This window comes from Macaca thibetana, chromosome 1, assembly GCF_024542745.1.
Source record: "Macaca thibetana thibetana isolate TM-01 chromosome 1, ASM2454274v1, whole genome shotgun sequence".
In the NCBI taxonomy this organism is placed as follows: Eukaryota; Metazoa; Chordata; class Mammalia; order Primates; family Cercopithecidae; genus Macaca; species Macaca thibetana.
The window spans coordinates 60,862,853-60,879,459 of NC_065578.1; the positions used below are offsets into that span (position 1 = coordinate 60,862,853).

The following is a 16,607-nucleotide window of genomic DNA, read 5'->3' on the forward strand; positions in this document are numbered from 1 at the left end:
AGACCAGCCTGGCCAACATGGCAAGACCTCGTCTCTACTAAAAATACAAAAAATAAGCCAGGCATGGTGGCGTGCACTTGTAATCCTAGCTACTTAGGAGGCTGAAGTTGGAGAATCACTTGAACCTGGGAGGCGGAGGTTGCAGTGAGCCGAGACTGCGCCACTGCACTCCAGCCTCGGGGACAGAGGGAGACTCCATCTCGAAAAAGAAAGAAAGAAAAAGAAAAAGAGAAAGAAAGAAAGAAGGAAGGAAGGGAGGGAGGGAGGGGGGGGGGAGAGAGAGAGAGAGAGAGAGAGAGAGAGAAAGAAAGAAAGAAAGAAAGAAAGAAAGAAAGAAAGAAAGAAAGAAAGAAAGAAAGAAAGAAAGAAAGAAAGAAAGAAAGAAAGAAAGAAAGAAAGAAAGAAAGAAAGAAAGAAAGAAAGAAAGAAAGAAAGGAAGGAAGGAAGGAAGGAAGGAAGGAAGGAAGGAAGGAAGGAAGGAAGGAAGGAAGGAAGGAAGGAGGGAAGGAGGGAAGGAGGGAAGGAGGGAAGGAGGGAAGAGAAGGAAGGAAGGAAGGAAGGAAGGAAGGAAGGAAGGAAGGAAGGAAGGAAGGAAGGAAGGAAGGAAGGAGAAAACAAGAAGATAAAATATTTAATTATTTTTATGGGAATGGTAACATTTATGGAGCACCTATTCCACCTAAAGGGCATATTCACATTTGTTATTTAATTTAATGCTCACAAACCCCAACTAAATGAGTATTATTAAGCTTCATTTTTACAAAAGAGGAAATTAAACATCCAGAGAGATTAACTAATTGCTGCCAGGCACATAACCAGTCAGTTTGATTCTAAAATTCATGTTCTGTCCTTTGTTTCTTTTTGCCCTCATAATAATTTCAGCCCTTCTCTGAGAAGGAGCATGTTTCCATTAAAGTAAGAATGACAGGCAGAGCTGTCTGAAAGAAAAAAAAATTAGAAAGAGTTGCTTCAGAAGGTGGCAAGTTAAAAGCAGTCAAGCCGAGGCTTTCAACCAGTTAGCTGTTCAACGAGCATTTACTGACAATCCCTGTGCTAAGCACCTGGAATAGAGAAATCAAAGCAAAAGGATACCTCAAGGCACCAACTGTTTAGTGAGGGAGACAAATGAGTAAAAAGACCTCCACACCAGCTTCAGAATAGGGTTTACTGCTAGGGAGGGAAGGTGGAGAAAGGATTGGGAGGAGTGAAGCTTTACTTATGTCTATAAGCTTGTATTTCTTCAGAGAAATAAGAGAAATCTGAAACAAATATGGCAAATTACTAACATATATTTAATCTCAGTGCTGAGTAGACGGGTGTCTGTTACAATATGCCTCTTCATTGCAGCTTTGCTTTTGGGGTCGGGTGCCAGCACTTTGGGAGGCTGAGGCAGGTGGATCACCTGAGGGCAGGAGTTTGAGTCCAGCCTGGCCAACATGGTGAAACCCCATCTCTACTAAAAATACAAAAATTAGCTAACCGGGCGTGGTGGTGTGCACCTGTAGTCCTAGCTACCCGGGAGGTTGAGGCGGGAAAATCGCTTGAACCAGGGAGGCAGAGGCTGCAGTGAGCTGAGATTGCACCACTGAACTCCAGCCTGGGCGACAGAGCAAGACACCATCTCAAAATAAATAAATAAATAAATAAATAAGTGTTGTTATTGCTTTTAAAAGAGATTATCATAATATCTAACCAGTGCCATGCTAGAGGGAAGCACAGGATACTAACAAAGGACTGGAGGGGCAGCTAACCCAACTTAAAGAGGAATTGGACACAGCCATAAAAAGGAATGAAATTATGTCCTTTGTGCAACATGGAAGCAGCTGGAGGCCATTATCCTAAGTGCATTAACACAGGAACAGAAAATCAAATACCACATGTTCTCACTTACGAGTGGGAGCTAAACTTTAGGTACTCGTGGACATAAAGACGGCAAGAATGGACACTGGGAACTGCTAGAGTGGAGAGGGAGAGGAGGGCAAAGGTGGAAAAACTACCTATTGAGTACTATGCTCCCTTCCTGGATGACGGATCAATTGCACCCAAACCTCAGTATCACGCAATATACTCATGTAACAAACCTGCACATGTACCCCTGAATCAAAAATAAAAGTTGAAATTATAAAGATTTTTTAAAAAAGGAATTAGAAAAAGCAAGCAAACAGCTTCTCCCCTACAGCCTCCAGAAGGACAGAGCCCTGCTGTTACTTTTGTTTTAGCCCACTGAGACCAGATTTGGACTTCTAACCTCTGACCACATCTTCAAGAACCTGAAGGAAATCCTTATAAGGAGGTGAGCAGAGCAGTGTCAGAACAAGCAGCAGCAGTAAGCAAAATTCTTAGGCTAAAAGAGACCAAGGCACATTCCAGTCATCTCGAGGGTCAGCAGACCAAGTACTCACTGTGAGGAGACAGGGCAGGGTGGCTGGGACTCAATCAGGATAAACCTTTTAAGCCAGAAAAAAGGAATCTGGATTTTATCTTAAATGACATAGGTAGCTTCTTGAAGGTTTTAAGCAGGAGATAGAGATGATCGCTTTCTTTTCAGAACCATCAGTCTGGTATGGTAGGAGTAGGAAGGGTGACAGAGAGGAAGGTGGAGCTCTGGCCAGGTAACCAAGGCAGGAGTTTATCAGAGGATCCTAGATGAGAGATATTCAGGAGCCTGAAATACAGGGTTGCAATGAGGATGAAGTAATGATTTCAGAGTATTTATGAGGTGGAATTAAGTTTGGTGATCCATCCAAGGTAGGAAGAAAATGGCACCAAAGATAACTTCTGGGCTTCTTTCTTGGTGGACGTGCTGCCATTTCCCCTGTCATAATTATTAAGGGGAAATAAGTTTACAAATGAGGATGCGTTTTCAACAAATGTTGCTGGGACAACTGGATATCCACACAGAAAAAATCCCCTGTCATAATTATTAAGGGGGAAATAAGTTTACAAATAAGGATGAGTTTTCAACAGATGTTGCTGGGACAACTGGATATCCACACAGAAAAAATCCCCTGTCATAATTATTAAGGGGAAACTAAGTTTACAAATAAGGATGAGTTTTCAACAGATGTTGCTGGGACAACTGGATATCCACATAGAAAGAGTGAATTTACATGTAGACCTTTCACAAAAATTAACTCAAAATGAATCACAGACCTAAATGTGAGACACAAAGCTATAAAACTCCTAGAAGAAAACATAGAAGAAAATCTAGATGTTCTTGGGTTTGGTGATGACTTTTTAGATACAACACCAAAGGCACCATTCATGAAAGAGATAATTCATAAGCTGGACATCATTAAAATTCAAAATTTCTGCTCCGCAAAGGTTACTTCCAAGAGAATGAAAAGACAAACCACAGACTGGGGGGAAATACTTGCAAAAGACATATTTGGTAAAGAACTATTATACAAAACATACAAAAAAAACCTTTAAAACTCAACAATAAGAAAATAGGGGCCAGGCGCTGTGGCTCACACCTGTAATCCCAGCACTTTGGGAGGCCGATGTGGGTGGATTACGAGGTCAGGAGTTCAAGACCAGCCTGGCCAAGATGGTGAAACCCCATCTCTACTAAAAATACAAAAATTAGCTGGGCATGGTGGCAGGTACCTGCAATCACAGCTATTCAGGAGGCTGAGGCCGAGAATTGCTTGAACTTGGGAGGCAGAGGTTGCAGTGAGCTGAGATTGTACCACTGCACTCCAGCCTGGGTGACAGAACGAGACTCCGTCTCAAAAAAAAAAAAAAAAAAAAGAGAAAAAAAAAAAAAGAGAGAGAGAAAAAGTTAGCTAGGCACAGTGGCTCATGCCTGTAGTCCTAGCTATTTGGGAGTCTGAAGTGGGAGGACTGCTTGGATTGCTTGAGCCCAGGTGTTGGAGTTTACAGTGAACTCTGATCATGCCACTACACTCCAGCCTGGACAATAGAGTGAAACCCTACCTTTAAAAAATATAAAAATCAGAAAACATGAATAAAAAATGGGCCAAAGTCTATTAAAAATAATAGACACCTTACCAAAGAAGTATACAGATGACATACAGGCATACGAAAAGACGCTCTACATCATATGTCATCAGCAAAATGCAATGAGATACCATTACATGCCTATTACACGACCATGAGATACCATTACATGCCTATTAGAATAGCCAAAATCCAGCACATTGACAACACCAAATTCTGGAGAGGATGTGTAGCAACAGGAACTCTCATTCATTGCTCATGGGAATGCAAAATGTTAACAGATATTCTGAAAGACAGATTGGCAGTCTCTTATAAAACTAAACTTGTTCTCATCATGTGATTCAGCAATCATGCTCCTTGGTATTTACTCAAAGGAACTGAAAATTTATGTCCACACAAAAACCTGCACATAGACGTCTATAGCAGCTTTATTCATAATTGGCAAAACTTGGAAGCAACCAAGATGTCCTTCAGTAGGTGAATGGAAAATAAACTGTGGTACATGCAATAATGGAATATGATTCATTGATAAAAAGAACTGAGTTGTCAAGCCATGAAAAGACACAAAAGAAACTTAAATGCATATTACTAAGTGAAAGGAGCCAGTCTGAAAAGCCTACATACTATATGATTCCTACATACGACATTCTTGAAAAGGCAAAACTATGGAGATAGTAAAAAAATCAGTGGTTGCCAGGAGTGGGGGTGGGGAGGGATGAATAAGCAGAGCACAGATGATGTTAAGGGCAGTGAAACTATTTCTATATGACTCTATAATAGTTGCTCCATGTCATTATACATTTGTCCAAAACCACAGAATATACACCAAGAGTGAACCCTAATGTAAACTGTGGACTCTGGGTGACAATGATGTGTCGACGTACGCTTATCAATTGTAATAAATATAGCACTGTAGTAGGGATCTTGATAGTGGTGGGAGGGGGGTATGCATGTGTGGAGATAGTGGAAAATCTATGTACTTTCTACTAAATTTTGCTGTGAACCTAAAACTGCTCTAAATAATAAAGTCTATTATTTAAGGGAAAAAAAAACAGATGAGAACAATTTTGAAAATGTTACATATAGGTCCTGAGGAAATAGAAACAGACGTGTTAATGGGTAGTTTGGTATTATTACGTCATTCCCGATTGACAGATAACAGCCTAGAGAGATGAAGTATCTTGTCCAAGGTCACACAGCACACTAACAGGCAGAGGGTAGAATCTGATCTAAGAAAGTTTGACTCCGTTGTCCACATAAGTGACCATATGTGAAAGGAGGTTTTGAGGCCTATATTTGTTTCCCATTTTTGCTGCTCCAGACTACCAGATATTTGGTGCCTTAAAACAACACAAATTTATTATCTTATAGTTCTGGAGGTACAGAATTTCAAAATGAGTCTCACTGAGCTCAGGAGAAAGTTTTATAAGCCTTCTTGAGGCTCTATGGGAGAATCTGTTTCCTTGCCTTTCTGAGCTTCCTTTTAGAGGCCAGCTGCATTCCTTGGCTCATGGCCTCCTCCCACCTTCAAAGCAGTAATCACATCACTGTGACCTCTGTGTCTACTGTTTCATTTCTTCTTCTGACCAAGGTACATCATAATTAAACTTCTGAAAACCAAAGAAAAAAAAAATTTAAAAGCCAGAGAGAAATGACGCACTGCCTATAGAGGAACACCAATTAGTAAGAGGATGGATTTTTCATCTGAAACCATAAAGGCCAGGAAGAAATGACACAACAGTTTTCAAGTGCTGAAAGAAAAGAACTTTCAGTTATGCATCTTATATCTGGTGACATTATCCTTCAGAAATGAAAGGGGAATAAAGTTATTCACACATGAAGGAAAACTAAGAAAATTAGTTGCCATTAAACTCACCCTTCAAGAATAGCTAAAGTAAACTCTCCAAACAGAAAGAAAATAACAGAATAAGGCTGGGAACTTTGGAAATTAAAAGAACAAGAACAGAATGGATAAATATTGGGTAAATATAGCAGACTAACTTCCCTTCATAAGTTTCTTACATCATATTTGGTAGGTGAAGCAAAATTTTTTTATTTGAGGTTGAGTCTTACTCACTCTGTCTCCCAGGCTGGAATACAATGTAGCGTGATCTCGGCTCACTGCAACCTCTGCCTCCTGGATTCAAGTGATTCTCTTAGCTCCTGGAGTAGCTGGGATTACAGGTGTGAGCCACAGAAACCCAGAGAAAAAAAATTTTTAAATAGCCTACAGGTGCTACTAAGTGAGGCAAAATTTGTAACACTATCTGATATGGTGGTGCTCAGTATATGTAGAGGAAATACTTGAGACAACTGTATTTTAGAAATGGGAAGCACAAAGGGACCTAAATGGAAGTAAGCTTTCAATACTTAAAGGGGTAAAGTGTTGACACCAGTAGAGGGTGATAAATTACATATCTATATTGCAATGGTTAGAGAGATCACTAAAAAAAATTATGTAGGGCAATATGCTCAAAAGCATTATAAATAGAGGAAAATTAATTTTTTTAAATTCAAGTAATGCCCAGAAGGCAAAAAGGAAAAACAGAAGAATGAAAAACAGAGGGAGGAAACAGTAAAGAAGTAATAAAATGGCAAACTTAAGCCTCAATATATCAATAATTAATTTAAGTGCAAGTGGCCTAAATACACTAATTAAAAGACAGAGATTAGCAGAATAGGGGAAAAATGATCCAACAATATAACTGCCTATAAGAAACTCACTTTGAACTTAACAACTGTATTAGTTTCCTATTGCTGTTATAACAAATTACCATAAACTTAGTGGCTTAAAATAACATATTTATTATCTCACAGCTCTGGCAACAGTAGACTCGATAAATATTTTTGGTACATTCATACAATGGAATACTCTACCATAATAATGAGTGAAAGAAGCCAAACATATGAAGTTCTAAAACAGGCAAAACAAATCTATGGTGATAGACTCATAAAAGAGTGATATCCATGAGGGGTGGTTGCTGACTAGGAAGGAATACAAGAGAATTTTCTGGAGTGCTAGAAATGTTATCTTGAACTGGATGGGGGTTAAATGGGTGTGTACACAGGCAGAAATTTATCAAGTTTTATACTTAAGATTTGGGCATTGTATACATACCTCAATAGAATATTTTATTTATTTATTTATTTATTTATTTATTTATTTAGAGATGGAGTTTGGCTCTTGTTGCCCAGTCTGGAGTGCACTGACGCAATCTCGACTCACTGCAACCTCCGCCTCCTGGGTTCAAGCGATTCTCCTGCTTCAGTCTCCCAAGTATCTGAGATTACAGGCATGTGCCACCACGTCTCGCTAATTCTTTATTTATAGCCGAGACAGGGGTTTCGCCATGTTGGTCAGGTTGGTCTAGAACTCCTGACGTCAGGTGATCCACCCGCCTCAGCCTCCCAAAGTGCTGGGATTATAGGCATGAACCACTGCACCCAGAATATTCTTTTTAAAATGAAGCCATTAGGCTTTTCTAAGATTGTCTTTCCTTTTTGATGACAAACTCCAGTGGGGAAATTATTAAAACATGAGACAGATATATGGCCAGTTGTCCACCCAGAGAGGGCATAAAAGGGAGGTGATATAGTATAGTGATTAGGAGGATGGGCTTAGGAGTCACAAACCTGGTTTTAAGTGTCATTTGCTGGCTGTGTAATCTTACTCAAGATATTTGATCTCTCTAACCTTCAGTTTAATTATGTATATAATATGGATATATAAATGGCTGTACTGACCTTGTAGGAGCATTGGAAGTACATAAGATAAAAAATACAAAAATCTTAAAAACAATCAGTTATTACATACTGTGTGCCACACGCTGTGGAATATATTACTTAACCCTATGACAACTGCATGGGAAGGATACTAACATCTCCATTTTAAGAATTAAGAAACTAAGATCCAAAGAGTTTGGTCTTAAGAAGTGGCAGGTGTGTCTGATCCTAAAGTCCATGAATTTAAGCATTACCCTTTATGGTATACTTGGATGAATAGGTGGGTGGATATTAAAAAACTGAATCAGAAACTAGCCTGAGTTCCGCAGAGGGGCACAATATTTAACTAAAGCTTCCGTTAACATGTTAAGGGCTAGCCAATGATATCTACAGCATAAAAGACCTTTATCACTGGAAGGGAAACTAATTGTCCTGTCTCATGAGGTGATTTATAGGGATTAAGTGAGATAATCAGGTCAGGAGAGTACATAGCAAATAATAGGCAATTTAGTAGCTTCCTTTAATTATTTCTAATAATCTACTCCCTGATCTTTTATCAGGAACCACCTCTAGAAACCACCCATTCAAAGAGAGAATTTTAATGTTTATAAAATATTTGAGCAGAGCCCTGACTAAGGAAGCACGTCATGTAACATAGGAAAGAGTCCTCCAGGCAAATGAAAGAGCAAGTAAAAAATCTTGAGCTAGACCTTGTGGGGTGGCTCACGCCTGTGATCCTAGCACTTTGGGAGGCCGAGGCGGGTGGATCACTTGACGTCAGGAGTTCAAGACCAGCCTGGCCAATATGGTGAAACCCCATCGCTACTAAAAATACAAAAATTAGTCGAGCGTGGTGGCATGTCCCTGTAATCCCAGCTACTCAGGAGGCTAAGGCTGGAGAATTGCTTGAAACCAGGAGGTGGAGGTTGCAGTGAGCCAAGGTCACGTGCCACTGCACTCTAGCCTGGGCAACAGAGCAAGGCTCTAAAAAAAAAAAAAAAAAAAAAAAAATTGATGTAGAAATTGGGTTGGGTGCTCAGGCTGGTGGCCTGTAATCCCAGCACTTTGGGTGGCTGAGGCAGGAGGCATGGTTGAGGCCGAGAGTGCAAGACCAACCTGACCAACATAGTGAAGCCCTGTCTCTATGGAAAAAAAAAAAACAAAACAAAACAAAAAGGAATCGATATGGCACATTTGAAGCATGACAGAAGCCACTGGAGAATAAGCAGAACAGTGGCATGTTCTCATTTATTTTTTATCATTTTGGCTGCTGTGTGGAGAATATAATGTAGGAGGACAAGAGCAGAAGAGGTGCATAGTAGGTCAATAAATAGCTGAGAATGAATAAACAATAAATTTGCTTTTTTTTTTTTTTTTTTTTGAGATGGAGTCTTGCTCTGTCACCCAGGCTGGAGTGCAGTGGCCGGATCTCAGCTCACTGCAAGCTCCTCCTCCCGGGTTCACTCCATTCTCCTGCCTCAGCCTCCTGAGTAGCTGGGACTACAGGCGCCCGCCACCTCGCCTGGCTAGTTTTTTTTTTTTTTTTTTTGTATTTTTTAGTAGAGACGGGGTTTCACCGTGTTAGCCAGGATGGTCTCCATTTCCTGACCTCGTGATCCGCCCGTCTCGGCCTCCCAAAGTGCTGGGATTACAGGCTTGAGCCACCGCGCCCGGCCAAATTTACTTCTTTTGAATACCTTTTAAAAGGTTCAAAACACTTTTGTGTGTGTGTGTGAGACGGAGTCTCGCTCTGTTGCCCAGGCTGCAGTGCAGTGGCACGTTCTCGGCTCACTGCAACCTCCGCCTCCCGGGTTCACGCCATTCTCCTGCCTCAGCCTCCCGAGTAGCTGGGACTACAGGCGCCCGCCACCATGCCCAGCTAATTTTTGGTATTTTTAGTAGAGACGGAGTTCACTGTGTTAGTCAAGATGGTCTCGATCTCCTGACTTCGTGATCCGCCCGCCTCGGCCTCCCAAAGTGCTGGGATTAGAGCCAAGAGCCACCACGCCCAGCCTTCAAAACACTTATTAAAAACAATTTTTGTTATGTCTTGAACCATTTCACTCCAATAGTTTGCCTCAGTGACAAATCACACAGAGAAGTCACGCCATTCTCCTTAATGTTTCTCATAGCACAATAATAGGTGAATTACATTATCTATTCAGAATCAGTCGAATTTTGAGGTTTTTCTAAAAATCAAAGATAGGATCTTGAGCCTTCATAATCATAGCATCTTAAATACAAAATTACTTCACGTGATAAAAAGTTCCAAACACCACACTTTAGTCTAGAGTATTCTGGTAAAACGTTTTTCTTTGGCATATGCAGCCCAAATAGCTCTAACCTTGATCATTTTTCAAGTTGTAATCTCCACATGCTTGGCATATTCTGATAACATTGACAGGTTAAAAGCAACACTCTGTTGTATGCATAGTGATTGCTTGCAATTAACCATAATTTAGGCTGAAAAGTAGGCTGATCAGCTGCCTCACAGCAACATTTTAAAACTTATTAAATATCTCCAGTGAACTTTAGATGAAAAAGCAACAAAAACAAAATCTGTAACATTTCCACTTTTTCTTACATAGAATCTTAAAGGAGTGAAGCTGCCAATAAGACTAATTCTTGATTTAAAAAAAGACATTTTTGGCCCATATTACATCCAGTAACTGCAGATATGGATAAAGATAATGGAGATATGAAAAACAGGTAAACAATGTCCAAACGAAGTGTCTTATCCTCCTTTTGTCAGAGATTTTTGAGCCCACTGGCATTTTATTTTAGAAACAACCATACTATATAGCCCAGCGTGCAGTCCTCTTGCAAGTTCCAGACAGACCTCACCAGTACTTGAGGCCATTATCCCGTTCTTTTAAAATGTGTTCAATACACACAAAATAAGTGACAAGAAACAGAATGCAAACTCAGGACTCAGAATATATCTATGCTTTTCTTATCATCCCATGCTGCTTGGATGCCAGACCTCTAATATGGCATCCTACCTTTTCCTTTTAAATATATCTATCAGGTGGGGTGTGGTGGCTCATGCCTGTAATCCCAACACTTTGGGAGGCCAAGGCGGGAGGATTGCTTCAGGCCAGGAGTTCAAGACCAGCCTGGCCAACATGGTGAAATCCCATCTAAGATACAAAAATTAGTGGGGTGTGGTGGCACGTGTCTATAATCCCAGCTACTTGGGAGGCTGAGGCAGGAGAATCGTTTGAACCCGGGAGAATGGAGGTTGCAGTGAGCCAAGATTGTGCCATTGCACTCCAGCCTGGGCAACAAGAGTGAAACTCCATTGGCAAAAACAAAAACAAAAAAAACAAACCCCAAACCACTATTTCTTTTATACTCTTAGCAGTTCCATGAACAAATCCTGGCCACAGACAAAACAGAATCTTTGAAGTAAGGAATATTTCTGGGTACATAGGTACTTCTGGAAATTATACTAATCCTTTAGGCAAAAGCAGTATCATTTGTACATCACTGCTACAAGGTACTAAACGTTTCTATAGGATTGAAAGAATCCTTCCCATTCTGCCTTAAAAGGCTTAGCAGTAATAAAGAATGACTGAGCTAATCCATCTCACAATTTTGGTCACTGATCTAAAACCAGTGTTAACATATAAAACATCGGACACCGAGGGTTTAACATATAATTCATATTCATACATACTACTAACAAATTGTCATAATAGTGCTCAGTGAAAGAAAAAAAAGTTGACAAAGAATTTAAATGCATTCACATGAGTTTATTAAAAAATCTGTTAAAGAATTACGTATTAGGCAACAGAATTAGGCAAACTAGAAGTGTTCTTGTTGTAAATTTAGGAAACTAAAGTGAAAATAAAGTCTAAAGGCTTAATAATGTATTGTGAAGGGACTTTGTTTCTGTACTTCCTCAACAACCCTTTAAGAGTATAGCTTATTTGAATAAATACTTTTTAGCATCACCTGCTTTGAAACAGACTTACTGCCTGGCCAAGCTCATGACTGTAGCTATTATGCAAGGATCAAGATTACTTTTCAAAATTTGACTGCAGGTATTTCTTTTTCTTTTCTTTTCTTTTTTTTTTTTTTGAGACAGAGTCTCGCTCTGTCACCCAGGCTCGAGTGCATTGGCACAATCTCAGCTCACTGCAACCTCCGCCTCCAGGGTTCAAGTGATTCTTCTGCTTCAGCCTCCCGAGTAGGTATTTCTTATATAGTTGAACTAATCCGACTGTGGAAACATGACTTAGTCTGGGCTTAGATGATACTAAAGTATCATTTGGGCTTAGATGATACTACAAAGCACTGTCTGCAACCTAAAGGAACTCAGGGACACTAGAAAATGGTATCTACCAACCAGTTTAACTGTGACCAAAAATATCACGGTGAAACAGTAAGTCACAAGAGAATATAAACTTCTAAAGGGCGGGGATTTTGTTCACTCCTGCATTCCCCCATATAGATCAGGCCTCCCACTTGGTGGACAAGCAAACTTGTTCAAACATCTCTTTGAACAAATCAAAGAGATATTCCTGGTGTACATTAGGGGGGCAACCAAATTCATTTCATATATTAATATTTAAAAATCTCCCACCAACTTGAGAAGTTACTACTGAATGATTTACATATGATGAAGCTAATTATACTATACTGTCCACTTTTGAGGAAAATGTGACAAAAAATTATGGTTTTTACTCTTGAGGAGCACCGACACTAGTAATTTTGAAACTGGTATGCCTGTTCCTAAAGAAAAAGTGGGATAGTATTCTGGGACGTAACATTTCATGTATTTCCATCTTCTTAAAATCCCTCTAAGCATGGTAAGAAAAACCAGCGCTAACATACAGGTGCTGCTTTTTTCAGACACTGGTACATCACTTAAGGCACCTGTGCTGGCATCTGCCCGCTGCTGCTCACAGATGGAAGACATTAATCATCTGTTGTTTGGTGCTCCCACCTTGTCCATCCAGCTTCAACTATAACTGCAGTGAGCTCGATGAGTCAGCATCTGTCTTCCAAAAGCTAGTGTAGCACTCCCAAAGCAAAAAAGGAAAGAGTTCACACTTCAGAGGCCTGAATCAATGCCAGAAGTGTATATGTTGCCTCAAGGTTTCACAGACTCCCTAATGATCTTTAGCTCCCTGGATACCAAGGCAAAGACAGATCTGAAAGCTGCAGAAAAACAGGTGGGTGTCATACACAGGACTGAAGCCCCAGGCAATATAAATGGTATTTGTTCACACCACAGATTAACTGCTTTGAAGGATCAAAATGGGTAAGACAGCTACATTCAACATTTAAGAAGATTTTCTCAATAACAAAGCACTAAAAATGTGAATAAGTTATACTTTTATTTTTCAGAAACGAAATGACAAGTGGCAACTTGCCTTTGTAAAAGATTAAAGAGTATCAGAGTAATAAGCTATCTCTCACAGAGACAGAAGCCTGAGAAACACTATTATACAGCTCTCAAAGGAAGTCCTATTAAATAAATCTCACAATAATATACTTTTAACTAAATCAACAAAACAAAAACCACAAAAAATTATACAGAACTCATAAAATGGTATATGAATGAAAAAGAGAAATCTTTAAATCCAGACACTAGAAGTTCTCTATTAAAATCAAGGACGCTCAAATCCTAAAACAGAAAAAAGAAATAGTTAAAACACAATATTTTTTAATAGTCGAATGAGGTTATTGCAGATGTACATTTTAACATTTCATTTGCTCAATATATTTTTTTCTCACTCTTGGAGCACTTCTGTATAATGCAGAGATTACATGAGTGATAATGCAGATATTGGCCTTCCTAATGGGCCCTTCAGGTTTTAAGTTTCAAATCTGACTCTGGAATCCCACCTAAATGTTTACATAATAGGCTACAAATAATGAGATTCCTCTTAAAATTACATTTGCTTAATTTTTACACACTATGGTTTAGAAACAATCTACTTTTGAAAGAGACACAATTTACAGTATGAATAATAAAAGTTACATGAAACTACACAATCCTTCTCATAAGACAGGAGAAACAATTTCCAAAACAAAAATGCCTAATACAAAATGATACAGTTGACTGGAGCTGGGGTAGGATGGGAGAAAGAGAACAACCACCATGTAACAGAATGTATGGAAGACCTAGATTCTAGTTTCACTTTTGACTAATCAGTTGTGTGTCTTAGTCTCAATTTCCTTAGCTCTCGATTTTTTTTCCTGGTTAAGAAGATGTAGATGGATCTCTAAGCTTTATTTTAATTTTAAGGTTCAAAGACTTATAGTTTATAAGATTTCGAAAACCTTTTGGACAATCAGTTGAATAAATTCCTTACATCTTGAGGGTGTGTCACTGTTCAATCCCATGACAATAACTACAAGGCATATCCATAATTTTACTGTTAGAAAAGAAAAAAATCCACCTAAAGGGCAAAAGTATACTTCATATCCTGTTTCTGTTCTACAAGACAGAAAACAAATGTCTATTCTCTTGCTGGCCTCTAGAAGCAGTCTTTGAGACAGAGTTGACTGAAAACCCTAGAACTAGGATAATGGTTAAGATATCTACCCTGTATTTCTCTCTGCCTGTCTGTGTCTATGAAAGCTGCTAGACAGCTGCTAGACAGTTCAAAGTGAACTATTACATAAAAGCTACCCTTCACCTTACATGATATATAGGATTTCTCTATTACAGAGAATAATTATACCAGGAAATGGTTTTCCTGATATTCTACCAAAATCCTGAGTAAAATTTGCACTATTGGAAGATTGTTAGAATAGACTAATGTATGGTAATTGAGATTTTAAAAACCTTGTAGTAGCAGAGTTCTAGAAAACCAGAGTTGAACCAGGAAAAAGGATGGTATCTCTGACTTCAGCAGATTTATCACTTATTTAAAGCTGAGGCCAGCCAGGCACAGTGGCTCAAGCCTATAATCCCAGCACTTTGGGAGGCCGAGGCAGGTGGATTACCTGAAGAGTTCGAGACTAGCCTGACTAAAATGGCGAAACCCTGTATCTACTAAAAATACAAGTTACCCGGCCATGGTGGTGTGTGCCTATAGTCCCAGCTACTGGGGAGGCTGAGGCATGAGAATTGCTTGAACCTGGGAGGCAGACGTTGCAGTGAGCCGAGATTGAGCCACTGCACTCCAGCCTGGGCGGCAGAGCAAGACTCAGTCTCCAAAAAAAAAAAAGATAAAGCTGAGGCCAATTAATAATTCTTATGGGCAGAGCCAAACTTCAGGTTAGAAGAAGGACTTACAGGGAATTCAGGCTTTGGACTCTATCAGTATCTATTTTCAGTTTCAGGGAAGGAGAACCAAAGAAGGAAGTTAAAGATTATACTGACCCTTAGAGGGATGGGCAGCAGAAATATCTGCTATACTGAACTATTTACAGCACATACTTTCATCATAACCATCATATAATAAATGCCTTTTTGCTTTGATGTTACTTTTTTGTGAACTTTGTCCTTTAACCATATGCACTGCAAAGAGTCTGAAGTGGGAACCGTAGGAGCCATAAGCGTGGACTAAAATGCTTTTCAAAGGATTGAAGATGCTTCAGGCATAGGGGGACCTGAGAGGTTTATATGGTCTCTTAAAATTTTCTATGGTCCTAAAATTCTCATAATTTTATATGAATAATATACTACTATATTATATATATATATCTCACTTACTGTTTCTTTTAAAAAATATTTATGGATATAATTGCGTTTTTCTATATGTTTCATTAGTAATACTTAGTCTTGTCAGTCTGGTTCCATAGTAATCTATGATGTAACTACTTCCATCTGAAGGTCCAACAATCTAAAAGAGACAAAATTTCAAAATTATTCATTTTACAGAAGATATTTCACAACACTTTGAGTTTACTTTTCTCAGTTGTTAATAAAAGTATTTCAGAAGCAACAGAAATCCAGCTCTAACCTAAGCAAAAACAGGTAATTTAGTGGCTCATGTACCTGAAAAGAATGCTGGGATAGCTCAAAGGATCAAAAGAAAAGCTGCAGGCACCAAGGACTGAATTCTGTGCTCCCTGAGGCCCTTGGCTTCCCTGCCTCCTTGCTTAGCTCTGCTTGTCTTCATTCTGCAGAGTGGCACTCTAACTAATTGCCAACAGCTCGAGAGTCACATATTCCCAGCTCAGCAGCTCCTAATAAAGAAAGTAAAATTTTCTTCCCCAATGTTTATATACCAATTCCAGGGAAAGACTTTTATTGATCTGCTTGGTTTTTATGCCTACTGTGGACAAACCTACTATATCCATGGGAATAGATTTAATGATTGGCCAGGCCAGGCCAGGCTGCCTGTGGGAGATGAGGTAGTATCATTGACAGTCCTGCCAGAACCACCTGGAATGGAAAAGGAAGAGGTAGGAAAAACAATACACGTTCACTACCATCATCTTGTCCACTTAATCACATATGTGACGATCTAGTTAACGTAATCTCTATAAATTATCCTCTAAGGTAGCAATCTTCAAACTGTAGCCTTAAAGGTGGACAAAGATTTACCAAGGTGTATGTGGGCCCAGAGGGGAAATCAATCTTGAGATCTTAATTCCCTAAATACTCTTTGTAAAACAAATCTGCCTGATACCATGCTACAGTGGAAGCATCCTGTCAGTTTCCCTTCCCACTTCTCCTCACTGTGGTCATTTCTCCCACTTGTTAACAGTAAAGCATACCTACCATCCAGGATACCCCGAGTCTTACGATGGACTATTTCCCTGAGGTGTGAAAGCCTCTGAAGTGCCAAACAAAGGGATAACTCAAAATATTGGATTTAGGGAACGATCCTTTACTCAAAGGTCCAAAAATACATTCTGCTGTATCTGTTCCAAAGATGCATTTCCAATAACATTTTACATCTTTTTGCTTAAAAATAATTTGCAACATGTTTATGCTGTTTTGATCAACTGTG

At 39.4% G+C, this 16,607-nt stretch overlaps 1 protein-coding gene across 1 annotated transcript in view; it reads right to left on the reverse strand.

Moving 5' to 3' along the window:
• Positions 1 to 13,012: 13,012 nt before the first annotated feature.
• Positions 13,013 to 16,607, reverse strand: part of TM2D1 (TM2 domain containing 1) — a 40,023-nt gene continuing 36,428 nt past the window's right edge. The window contains exons 6-7 of the mRNA XM_050804353.1: positions 15,362 to 15,491; positions 13,013 to 13,321 (exon numbers count right to left, since the gene is read on the reverse strand). Of these exons, the coding sequence (XP_050660310.1) occupies positions 15,381 to 15,491 (111 nt within the window). The 3' untranslated portion in view covers positions 13,013 to 13,321; positions 15,362 to 15,380. The remainder of the gene's footprint in view (positions 13,322 to 15,361; positions 15,492 to 16,607) is intronic.